This window comes from Artemia sp. Qi Xiang Cuo, chromosome 3 (genome assembly GCF_049724085.1).
Source record: "Artemia sp. Qi Xiang Cuo chromosome 3, ASM4972408v1, whole genome shotgun sequence".
Lineage (NCBI taxonomy): Eukaryota > Metazoa > Arthropoda > Branchiopoda > Anostraca > Artemiidae > Artemia > Artemia sp. Qi Xiang Cuo.
In genome coordinates, this window is record NC_142796.1 from 8951567 (window position 1) to 8965128 (window position 13562).

Here is a 13562-nt window from a genome sequence, read left to right on the forward strand (position 1 = left end):
CATCATTTTTTCTAAAATCAGCCAAATTTTCTCAGGTGCATAACTTTTGATGGGCAAGACTAAACTTAATGAAACTTAAATATTTGAAATCAGCATTAAAATCTGATTCTTTTGATGTATCTATTGGTATCAAAATTCCGTTATTTAGAGTTTTGGTTACCGTTGAGCCGGTTACCACCAGGGTAGTAGGATATCCACCATGGTAGTAAAGTTTATTCTTCCTTCAAATGTTTCTTAGCTCAACATTTTTTTTTATCATCTCTACAGTGAAAACGCTTTAAGCCTAGTAGAACAGAGGAGGAGTTTGTACAAGAATTATTTGAGTTATAAATAATAGTTATAAATAATAGCTATAAATCATTAGCGAATAAGGGGAATGTAAAGGAAGTCGAGAAGGTAAGATTTATTAATACACTAGTTAGCTATAACAAAATTTTTACTTTAGCTAACAGAGAGGAGAGTTCGATATGTTAGCTTAACACGTTGAATATAAAGATAAAATAAACGCTTCAAAGTAATACATCTTTAGACAAAAATAAGTATAGATCAAGAAAACAAGCAGAAAACATCAAAATGTGAATAAAAGAAGTGGTGAAGGGGAGGTCATGGATAAAGTTGCCAATGTTTTGGAAGATGCGGGATAATGGTAAAATATTGTATTGGCATGTTAAGAAATTAAGAGAGAATAGTCAATCTGAATTTGTCCCAGTTACAGATAGAAATGGGGCCTCAATTAGTCAGAAGAAAAGTGTGAAAGAGAGATCAACAGAACAGTTTTCGAATGTTTTAAACGGTGAATATTTTACAGGAATGATACAGAAAGAATGAAAAAGTTTATTGTTTTAAAAGCCCATTGCTTCCAAAACACGATTTATAGTTTGCAAGTAATGAAAATCCATTGCCTCCTCATCCCTCCTCCCCTTCATAAAGCAATAGAGCATTAATAACCTCTGGAATCGTTCCTCAAAAGAATAGTAAAGGCTACCCACCGTTCACCAGCAATGAATGGCAAGTGGCACTTGTTCTTAAGGATCGTTACTAACAATAGAACTTCTCCTCCCGCCACCGATTGCTCTTCAAGGGATCTTTTACTAGGGATCTAGAGTATTTAACCCCTACGAGTGATTTTGCAGCCATTTCTGGCCTCTGCATCCAATCTTGGTAGAGTACCTCGCACAATACTCTCTCTCACGGCCAGACACTGGACAGAACGGCTAGTGGCTGGACGGTAGCTGAAATTAGCAGCAGTAGACCTATATTTGTGTGTACTACTCTCAGGGGCATCACAGGAGTTTTGTCACCTTTAGCCCCTATTTTTGTGCTACTTGAAAGGCTCTAATACTATTTAGCCTAACTTCATTGATTTATATGACTGAAAAAAATTACGACCAATAATGTCTATTAAAGTCGTAAATGATGCTAGAAGTCTTGAAAGTCACAAAAGAAATAAATCATAGGCAGCGTGCTAGCGCTGCCTAAGTAAAGAACGATGTGGGCACAATGTGTTGTTTTTTGGTTCTCCATACCCGGGCACTTCGTATCGAAGGAGTTGTCGTAGAAGCTTCGAAAAGGGCTCATTCGATTGGAAATTGGAGTGTCTAGTGCCCTTTTTAATAGTCGAAAGTGATGGGAGGACATCTAGCCCCCCCCCCACGCCCATCTTTCCCCCAAACCCATCCAACCAAATTTTTGAAAGACCCCTTCTGTTCAACGGATTTGATTTCCGGATAGAAAAGATGTTTTTGGGAAGGACACTCCCCCACAACCCTCTGAGGAAAGGTTGTAAGTTAGGCACGGGGGTCATATAAGGTTTTTATAGAAGGCGTTGTTCGTAAAAAGTTCAAAAAAAGGCTCATTCGATTGGAAATTCAAAGGGCTAGTGCCCGTTTTAATAGTCGAAAGTTATTGGAGGGCAACTAGCCCCCCACGCCCATCATTCCCCCAAATACATCCAATCAAAATTTTGAGATAGCCATGTTGTTCAGTATAGTTGATTTTCAGATAGAAAATATGTTTTTGAGGAGGACACTCCTCTACAGCCCTGGGGGCATGGGTTTTAAGTGATGCCCTGGGGACATACAAGGTTTTTATAGAAGGCGTTGTCGTAGACACTTCAGAAAAGGCTCATTCGATTGGAAATTGAAATGGTTTGTGCCCTTTTTAGTAGTCGAAAGTGATTGGAGGGCAACTAGCCCCCCCCCCCCACACCCATCATTCCCCCAAACACATTCAATAAAAATTTTGAGAACCATTTTGTTCAGCGTAGTTGATTTCCAGATAGAAAATAAATTTTTTGAGGAGGACACTCCCCCACAACCCTCGGGGCAAGGGTTGTAAGATATGCCCTGGGGGCAGATAATGATTTTATAGTAGGTGTTGTCATAGAAACTTCAAAAAAGGCTCATTTGATTGGAAATTCAAAGGGCTGGTGCCCTTTTTAATAGTCGAAAGTGACGGGACGGTAACTAACCCCCCTCTCACGCCCACCTTTTCCCCAAACACATCCAATCAAAATTTTTAGATAGCCATTTTGTTGAACGTAGTTTAAAGTTCTGGAAATAAGGTCTTTGAGGATGACAACCCCCTGACAGGCCTCAGGACAAGGATTGTAAGTTTTGCCCTGGAGGCATATAAAGTTTTTATAGAAAGTGTTGTCGTAGAAACTTCAAAAAGGGCTCTTTCGATTAGAAATTGAAATGGCTTGTGCCCTTATTAAAAGTCGAAAGTAATTGGATGGCAACTAACACCCCTTCCACGCCCATTATTTCCCCAAACACATCCAATCAAAATTTTTAAACAGCCATTTTGTTCCACGCAGTTAAAGTTCAGGAAATTACACCTTTGAGCAGGACACTCCGCTCACAGTGTTCAGAGCAACGGTTATAAGTTATGCCCTGGGTTCATATAAGTTTCTATTGAAATCTTTGTCGCAGAAACTTGAAAAAGTTCTTATTCGATTGGAAATTCAAAGGTCTAGCGCCTTTTTTAATAGTCGAAAGTGATTTGAGGGCAACTAGCCCCCCTCCCTCGTCCACCTTTTACTCAAACATATCCAATCAAAATTTTTAGATAGCCATTTTGTTCAATGTTGTGGATTTCCAGATAGAAATTATTTTTTGAAGAGTACAATCCTCCACAGCCCTCAGGGCAAGGGTTGTAAGTTATACTCTGGGGGCATATAAGGTTTTTACTGAACGCGTCGTCATAGAAACTTTAAACATGGCTCAGTCGATTGGAAATTGAAATGGCTAATGCCCTTTTTAATAGTCAAAAGGGATTGGAAGGCAACTAATGCCCATTCCACGCCCACCATTTCCCCAAACACATCCAATCAAAATTTTAAGATAGTCATTTTGTTCCACGCAGATAAAACTTCAGGAAAATGTACCTTTGAGCATGACACTCCTCCCCGAGTCGTCCGGCCAAGAGTTTTAAGTTATGCCCTGGGGGCATATAAGATTTTTATTGAAATCCTTGTCGTAGAAACTTAAAAAAAGGCTCATTCAATTAGAAATTCAAAGGACCAGTTCACTTTTTAATAGTCAATAGAAATTTGAGGGAAACTAACCCCCCTCTCACCCCCACCTTTTCCCCACACACATCCAATCAAAATTTTTAGATATCCATTTTGTTCAACGCAGTTGAAAGTTTGGGAAACTAGGTCTTTAAGAATGACATTCAATTGAAAATTGAAAGGGCTCGTGCCCTTTTAATAGTTGAATGTGATTGAAGGGTAACTAACCCCCCTCTCACGCCCACCATTTCCCCAAACACATCCAATCAAAATTTTTTGATATCAATTTTGTTCAACGTATTCGAAAGTTCTGGAAATTAGGTCTTTTAGGATGATAACCCCAAAAAGGGCTCATTCGATTGGAAATTGAAATGGCTAGTGCCCTTTTTAATAGTCGAAAGTGATTGGAGGGCAAACTAACACCCTTTCCACGCACACTATATTCCCAAACACATCAAGTCAACATTTTGAGATAGCCATTTTGTTCAGCGTAGTTGATTTCCAGATAGAAAATATATTGTTGAGAAGGACACTCCCCCACAACCCTCGGGGCAAGGGTTGTAAGTTCTGCCCCGGGAGCATTTAAGGTTTTTTATAGAAGGTGTTGTCATAGAAACTTCAAAAAAAGGCTCATTCGATTAAAAATTCAATGGGATAGTGCCCGTTTTAATAGTCTAAAGTGATTGGAGGGCAACTAGCCCCCCCCCACGCCCATCATTCCCCCCAATACATCCACTCAAAATTTTGAGATAGCCATGTTGTTCAGTATAGTTGATTTTCAGATAGAAAATATGTTTTTGAGGAGGACACTCCTCTACAGCCCAGGGGGCAAGGGTTTTAAGTGATGCCCTGGGGGCTTATAAGGTTTTTATAGAAGGCGTTGTCGTAGAAACTTCAAGAAAGGCTCATTCAATTGGAAATTGAAAGGGTTAGTGCCCTTTTTAATAGTCGAAAGTGAGTTGAGGACAACTAGCCCCCCCCACGCCCATCATTTCACCACGAATATCTAATAAAAAGTTGTAGATAGCCATTTTGTTCAGCGTAGTTTATCTCCAGATAGAAAATAAATTTTTTGAGGAGTACACTCACCCAAAATCCTCGGGGCTAGGGTTGTAAGATATGCCCTGGGGGCATATAATGTTTTTATAGAAGGCGTTGTCATAGAAACTTCAAAAAAGGCTCATTTGATTGGAAATTCAAAGGGCTGGTGCCCTTTTTAATAGTCGAAAGTGATGGGACACTAACTAACCCCCCTCTCACGCCCACCTTTTCCCCAAACACATCCAATCAAAATTTTGAGACTGCCATTTTGTTCAACGTAGTTTAAAGTTCTGGAAATTAGGTCTTTGAGGATGACAACCCCCTCACAGCCCTCCGGACAAGGAATGTAAGTTATGTCCTGGGGGATGTAAAGTTTTTATAGAAAGCGTTGTCGTAGAAACTTAAAAAAAGGCTCATTCGATTTGAAATTGAAATGGCTTGTGCCCTTTTTAATAGTCGAAAGTAATTGGATGGCAACTAACACCCCTTCCACGCCCATTATTTCCCCAAACACATCCAATCAAAATTTTTAAACAGCCATTTAGTTCCACGCAGTTAAAGTTCAGGAAAGTACATCTTTGAGCAGGACACTCCGCTCACAGTGTTAAGAGCAAGGGTTATAAGTTATGCCCTGGGTTAATGTAAGTTTCTATTGAAATTTCTATCGCAGAAACTTGAAAAAGGGCTTATTCGATTGGAAATTCAAAGGTCTAGCGCCTTTTTTAATAGTCGAAAGTAATTGGAGGGCAACTAGCCCCCCTCCCTCGTACACCATTTGCTCAAACATATCCAATCAAAATTTTTAGATAGCTATTTTGTTCAATGTTGTGGATTTCCAGATAGAAGTTATTTTTTGAAGAGTACAATCCCCCACATCCCTCAGGGAAAGGGTTGTAAGTTATACTCTGGGGGTATACAAAATTTTTATTGAACGCGTCGTTATAGAAACTTTAAACAGGACTCATTCGATTGGAAATTGAAATGGCTAGTGCCCTTTTTAATAGTCGAAAGTGATTGGAAGGCAACTAGGACTCATTCCACGCCCACCATTTCCCCAAACATATCCAATCAAAATTTTTAGATAGTCATTTTGTTCCACGCAGTTTAAAGTTCAGGAAATTATATCTTTGAGCAGGACACTCCCCCCAAAGTCTTCAGGGTAAGAGTTATAAGTTATGCCCTGGGGGAATATAAGGTTTTTATTGAAATCTTTGTCGTAGAAACTTGAAAAAGGGCTCATTCGATTTGAAATTCAAAGGGCTATTGCTCTTTTTAATAGTCGAAAGTGATTTGAGGGCAACTAACCCCCCTCTCACCCCCACAATTTCCCCAAACACATCCAATAAAAATTTTTAGATAGCCATTTTGTTCAACGCAGTTGAAAGTTTTGGAAATTAGGTCTTTAAGGATGACATTCAATTGAAAATTGAAAGGGCTATTGCCCTGTTAATAGTTGAATGAGATTGAAGGGCAACTAACTCCCCTCTCACGCCCACCATTTCCCCGAACACATCCAATCAAAATTTTTAGATATCAATTTTGTTCAACGTATTTGAAAGTTCTGGAAATTAGGTCTTTTAGGATGATAACCCCAAAAAGGGCTCATTCGATTGGAAATTGAAATGGCTAGTGGCCTTTTTAATAGTCGAAAGTGATCGCAGGGCAACTAACACCCCTTCCACGCCCACCATATCCCCAAACATATCCAATCAAAATTTTGAGATAGTCATTTTGTTCCACGCAGTTTAAAGTTCAGGAAATTATACCTTTGAGGTGGACACTCCCCCCACAGTCTTCAGGGCAAGGATTATAAGTTATGCCCTGAGGGAATATAAGGTTTTTATTGAAATGTTTGTCGTAGAAACTTAAAAAATGGCTCATTTGATTGGAAATTCAAAGGGCTCGTGCACTTTTTAATTGTCGATAGTGGTTTGAGGGCAACTAACCCCCCTCTCACGCCCACCTTTTTCCCAAAAACATCCAATCAAAATTTTTAGATAGCCATTTTATTCAACGCAGTTTTGGAATTAGGTCTTTAAGGATGACATTCAATTGAAAATTGAAAGGACTATTGCACTTTAATAGTCGAATGAGATTGAAGGGCAACTAACTCCCCTCTCACGCCCACCATTTCCCCAAACACATCCAATCAAAATTTTGAGATATCAATTTTTTTCAAAGTGTTCGAAAGTTCTGGAAATTAGGTCTTTTAGGATGATAACCCCATCAGAGCTTTCAGTGCAAGGGTTGTAAGTTATGCCCTTGGGGCGTATAAGGTTTACATAGAAAGTTGTTGTAGAAATTTCAAAAGGATCTCATTTGATTGGAAATTGAAATTGCCGTTTTCACTAGTCGAAAGTGAGTGGAGAGTAATTACCCCCCCAAACCCTCTTACGCCCTCCATAACCCTAAACACATCTAATAAAAGTTTAGAGATAGCTATTTTGTTCAACGTGGTGGAAGATTCCGGACATTATGTAGGTACGAATGGAAAGCCCTCAATTGTCCCCAGTACTAAGGGTATCAGTCATACTTTGGGGACATATAAAGGTTTTAATGATAGACTTGTCATAAAAACTTCAAACTGAGCTCATTCACTTGGAAATGGAGAGGGCTAGTGCCTCTTTAATATTTGAATGTGATTGGAGGGTAACTAACCCCTCTCTCACGCCCACCATTCCCCGTAACACATCCAATCAAAATTTTCAGATAGCCATTTTGTTCAACGTAGTAGAAATCTCTGGAAATTTGGTCTTTGTGGAGGACAACCCCCCCCAGCCCTCAGGGCAATGGTGGGTAGTTATGCCCGGGGGGCATATAAGGTTTTTTATTGTAAGCTTTGTCGTAGAAACTTAAAAAGGACTCATATTATTGGATATTGAAAGGGCTAGTGCCCTTTTTAATAGTTGAAAGTGATTGGAGAAAGACTAACGCCCCTCTCCCGCCCACCATTTTCCCAGACACATCCAATCAAAATTTTGAGATAGCCATTTTGTTTAACGTAGTTGAAAGTTCTGGAAATTAGGTCTTTGAGGATGACAACCACCCTCACAGCCCTTAGGGTAAGAGTTGTAATTTATGGCCTGGGGGCATATAAGGTGTTTATAGGAAGTGTTGTTGTAGAAACTAAAAAAGGGCTCATTTGATTGGAAATCGAAAGGTCTACTGCCCTTTTTAATAGTCGAAAGTGACTGGAAGGCTTGACATTTTTATAGTAAAGATTGACGTGGATATAATATATTATTTTTTTGTTGTTGTTGTTGTTTAGACCAGGGCACTTTCTATCGAAGGAGTTGTTATAGGAGATTCGAAAAGGACTCATTCGAATGAAAATAGAAAGGGGTGATGTCCTTTTTAATAGCCGAAAGGGTTTGGACGAAAACTAATTCCCCTCCCACGCCCACCCTCCCATTTGACTCTTATGTTTAAAAACTAAATGTTGCCATAAGATTAATTCAAAATGCACTGTGTTGATGCTAATTCCCAATAAGGCATCTTAGCAGTATCCCAAGAGCGACTGAGGGTTTTATGTTTAAACTTTTGGGGCTGCTTCTACTCTTAAGATTTAACAAAATTAAAATAGCGTAGGTGTATCCAAGCTATCAAAGAAAGTAAACAGATTTTTGCGAATGGTATCAAGTTTTCCATTTCATGTCAACTAGACGAGGTATGAAACTAAATTAAACACTTCTTTTTGTATCCAGATTTTTAAGAGGGTGTATATTGTTAAAAATTGCTGAAATTTTTACTCCAGCATACAAATAGCAGGCAAATCTTAAAAAAAACGAAAAGATTTAAAGTAGTATTTTCTTTTTCTCTGAAAAGACTAGTGTTGTGAAGTGTTATTTGTGGTATTTGGGGGTTGTAGTCGTAGATGCCTTTATTCTCCCTTTATAGGGGAGATAAACTCTGGCCCTAAGGTAATTTAACTTTGGTAGCGTGCCTTAGGCTATGACCGAACTAATAAGGCGTACCGACTGAGTATGTTCGAGAGGCTAAAAATAGATCGTAGAGAGGTAGTCTAAAATACAATACTTTTATTCATTTAACCTATAATATAATCGGATATATTCTGTCTACTGGGACTGGCTGTCCCAAGTAGACCACAAGTCTCAAAAACAACAATAATATATAAATAAGATACAGACACTTACAATGATCCGACAAAGGCTAAAGTATTTCTAATGAGAAAAAAATGAGCGGAGGTTCACCCGTCAAGTCAATAAGTCTGCCTTCAGTCTCAGAAATTGGGGTATACATATGAAAAACCTAACCACGTCCTTCCGGTAAATTTACGCATTTAGCCAGGAAATTGGTTATTGAGCAAGTTCCCTCCAAACCCACACATTCCACGATTTGTATCCTTATCTTAAAAAGTGGTATTTTGAAACTTTGTTTTTGCGTCTTAATATATTTTTACTCAATTAATAATTAACTAAATTAGAAAGCTTTACCACACTAGGTCAATCTAAAACGAACAGAAATGAATTAAAAAAATTTTTCCACAAAATAAGTTTTTCAAAGAAAAGTAAAGAACTCCATTAAACAAAAAATGAGCAAAAATAAAATCAAATAATCTACCAAGCGTAAAACTACCACAAATCAGCATCGATAAATAAGTGAAACCCAAAACAAACAAATATTACAATAAATAACCGAGTCAAACTCAAAACGAGCAAAAATTAACATAAGTTGGGCTCAAAACCCCTATGCCTTCCCAAGGCCAGAACATAATTTGCACTTATGTTTTTATATAACTTTTTATAACTTATATAACTTTAATAAATCTAATAATATTAACATTTTGATAACTGCATCTTAACGAGCGCTTATTTCGCGGAAAAGATGCATTCATTTGTATTTTTTTCAGCGAAGTGAATATCTTGTTCCAGCAGTGGTAGGCCAAAGGAATCCGGCAACCAACACACGTTACGTTTGGATCGCGCTGAGTTTAACCCGGCGCGTTATTGTAATTTCTGTCCGTTTTGGGTTTCATTTATTTATTGATGCTGATTTGTGGTAGTTTCACGCTTGGTAGATTATTTGATTTTATTTTTGCTAATTCTTTGTTTAATGGAGTTCTTTACTTTTCTTTGAAAAACTTATTTTGTGTAAAAGTTTTTTTTAATTAATCACGCATAAAAATCATTCATTTGGAAAAAATATTTTAGTTTCTTCATCATTAAATGATGTACTCTCTGATTCCTATATATCTCGCAGATTTTAACTCTTGATTCCTCTACTAATTGTAACCTATATTCCAGTGACAATATATTATAAATCAGCCTAACTATTATATATAAGGATTAGTGTTAGGAACCTTAGAAAATCGCAAAGGGAATAAATCATAAAAAAAATTAATCAACATTCTTTACAATTTCTTGATATCTAAGTAAATTAGCAATGATCTTTTCAATCGGATTTTTCTAAGAGATCCTCTCTGACTCCCATTTATCCACCAGACTTAACTTCTGATGCCTTGATATGCCTGTTGATTAATGCTAGGAATCTTGGAAAGTCATAAAGGGGATAAATTGCAAAAGTAAAACTAAAAAATAGCAAAGAGGAATAAGAATTTCTGCTACCCCACAAATCTAAACGTCCACACGATTTTCTACGGACTTTTGAATTTTGACCTTTAAAAAAATACTCTCTGACTCCTAAACATCCACCTGATTCAAGTTTGAATGGCTTTTCCATCTTTAATCTTCAGCTCAGTGGGGATAAATTATTGATTGTCACAACTATAATCTCTCGCTATATATCGTTACAATCGTTAGTAATACATCGTTATAATCGTCATATATCGTTATAAATCTTTCAGAAAATCATTACCGCATGTTTTATTTGCAGTAGACAAGATGCTTATGAATCCAAAGAGTCTAGAACTGAAGACCTTTCAATTCTAAGTGGAGTTGATTCTGATTGTTTGTATGGCGTTTTTGTGACGTACGTCGAAATTTATAACAATAGTGTTTTTGACCTCTTAGAAAATCAACCAGCGTACTCGAGAGCCAAGTAAGTCAAGTCTCTCTTCTATCTATTGTTACATTTGATCGATAGCTCTATGTCATTTTATTATTTCTTCCTTATGTATGTTGAAATTTATAAAGAAAATGTTTTTTACGTTTTAGAAAATCAACCAAGGGACTCGAAAGCCAAGTTAGTCAATTGTCTCTTAGAATAGAAAAGATTTATTTAATAAAAAGAGCTTTCATAGTTTTGGCCTAGGCCCCAACTAAATAACGATACTTTTTTTTCAACATTGGTCACTAAAGTAGTGAAAAAAAAAAGTTAGGAACGATTAAATGTACTAACAAAAAAAAAAGGGACGAAAGAGTTCACGAACTTTATTTTGTTACATCTGATCGATAGTTCTATATTATTTTCTTTATTCTTCCTTATGTATGTTAAAACTTATAACAAGACTGGTTTGACCTCTTAGAGAATCAACCAAAGGACTCGAGAGCCGAGTAAGTCAATTGTATCTCTTTTATGTGGTTTTGCATCTGATCGGTAGTTCTATATCCTTTTCTTTTTCTTCGCTATATATTTTGAAATTTATAAAGATTGTTTTGACCTCTTGGAAAATTGGCCAAGGAACTCGAGAGCCAAGTAAGTCAATTGTCTCTCTTCTATCTATTGTTGCATTTTATCTATAGCTCTATATCAATTTCTTATTTCTTCCTTATGTATGTTGAAATTATAAAGAGAGTATTTTTGACCTCTTAGAAAATCTGCCATTGGATTCAAGAGTCTAGTGAGCCAAATATCTTTTTAAAGTTACTTTGTTAGCATAGCTAGGGCCAAAACGCAATCAAATGACAATTTTTAAATAATTAATGGGACAGTTTATTTTTAAATAATAAACTGTCATTTTTTTTATTATTATTTTTTTTACAATGTTTCCTAGTTAGGGTCATACTACCTTGTATTTGTCTCTAAACGTGGGTTAAATATGATGTTTTTTTCACAAACCTTCTATCACAAGCCCCGAAGGACCGAATTTGTAATGGGGGGGGGGCAAAAGAAAAAAACATCAAACAAAACAGGTCAAAAGGTAGAAAAAACTGTTAAAAATAGTTAAAATACATAAAAAACTAATTTAGATGTAGCATTAAAAAATATGAAAAAGGGAAAAACTAGCGAATATATGCAGAACATGGGCAACACCTCCACAAGTAATAAAAAAGATAAACTTTTTTTTCTATAATGGATTTTTTTTTTTTTTAATGGATTTTTTTTTCTATAATGTAGAGGGCAAAGATTTTTTCCATTTCTGGAGGTAAAGCAGTGAACAGGAACAAGATAGGAACAAGCTTAGAAAAGGCCCAAGATTGGCGGAATATGAATAGGGATGTCTTGTGTGATTTTTTTTTCCGTGCGTGGTTTTATTGTGGCATTTTGTAAAAAAAAAAAAAAAAAAAAAGGAACAACGTAACTATCCTGCTAAGCAACTATAAATCTTCCGTGTTTTAGCCCACACGAAGTAAACATTTATTGTATGCTATAGGCCGGTATAGTAATACTACACTATTATAGTCAAATTATACGTTATTTACTTGATATCAATATAGGAAAGATAATTACCTCCTCACCTACCTTTATTTGAACGATTATTTTCAGAATAATCGTGAAATATGGATACTGGGTTGGATACTATATAGATAAGGAGTTATGTGTCCTTTGACTACAGAAATGTTTTGAGTTTAAAATAATGGACCACAGTTGTGTGCTTGCCCGCAGATAGGTGAAAAAGCTGGATGTATTCCCAGAGATAATGCCGGCATTGCACGCCGGCCCCTTGAAAAATCACGATAATTTGGTATGAGAAATCAACTTTGAAAATCATAACTACCCTCTCCCCGAGAAGGTTTTCAGACCACTCCCAGCTAAAAGATCTGCTGAACGCCCTTCTAATGGTTGGTTTGTAACTATACAACAACCACTAGTATTGCTTTGTACATAGCTTGTAATAGCCGTTCGTTTTATATTGAATGTATACATGTTTATGGACTAATGCGCCGTTACATAGAATATATGGTCTCTGAAAGTAGGAGTTTTTGTTTTTTAACTTAAACATTCAGTGAATTTTAAATAAGTTTTACAGTTAATGCCGTTACATTATTATTGTTTTATTTTTTTTTTTTTTATTTGAAGTTTAGACCTACAAGTTCACCACAGGGGCAAGCGAAAACTTTGAGTTGTCTTAAAAACGTAAGAATACTGACTTTAGGAAGCTGTTTTTGAATGTGAAAAAATTGCGGTAGTTGTATTATCTCGATATAAGATTCAGTGAATTATAAGCCCATGTCTTCTAAATGGGGACATAATGCTCAGCAAAAAAGGAGAAAATTGAGGAAATTTATGACAACGAGCACAAAACATCAAAAAGCTTGCCAAATAGCTTTTTTAGGAAGTATTTCAGCCGTTTTTTGTTCTTTAGTTTTAATAATAATAATAATAATTTATTTATAACCCACTGCATAAACAATGTAAAAATAATGGAGTAAAGAGAAAAAGGAAAGAAAAAATAAACACACACATTACTTAAAGTACATAGATAGACAAATAAAAAGAAAATTCAGCGAAACAAACGAATGAGACCATGGTGAGGAGACATTTTTTCATAGGCATTTGCAGACAGTTTTATATGTAAATCACGTAGTTTTTTAATTATATCATGTGCGTTATACTTTTTAATAATACGGCGATTACGAAATGACAACGGAAGATACAACAAAAATTTGCAATACCGATAATAGCATTTCCTTAATTTAGATAGGTCATTCTTCCTAAGCAAAATGTAAATACCTGAAAGGTACAAAATAGCATTGTCACAGAAAACAGAGTACATTGACACTAAAGCTTTGCGATTGTACTTCGACCGATTGACACCATTTACAAAAACACCATTTACAAAAGTGTTGACACCATTTACAAAAATTGAATAAAGAGCTTGACTATGTACCATACTGTCAAAAGCTTTAGATACGTCTAGCGAACA

The 13562-nt window shown here is 36.4% G+C and overlaps 1 protein-coding gene across 1 annotated transcript in view; it reads left to right on the forward strand.

Annotated features, from left to right (window-relative positions):
- The window catches only part of LOC148953728 (kinesin-like protein KIF23), a 46875-nt gene that overhangs the window by 11281 nt on the left and 22032 nt on the right, over positions 1–13562 (forward strand). The window contains exon 5 of the mRNA XM_089085870.1: positions 10409–10573. Coding sequence (XP_088941996.1) covers positions 10409–10573 — 165 coding nt within the window. The remainder of the gene's footprint in view (positions 1–10408; positions 10574–13562) is intronic.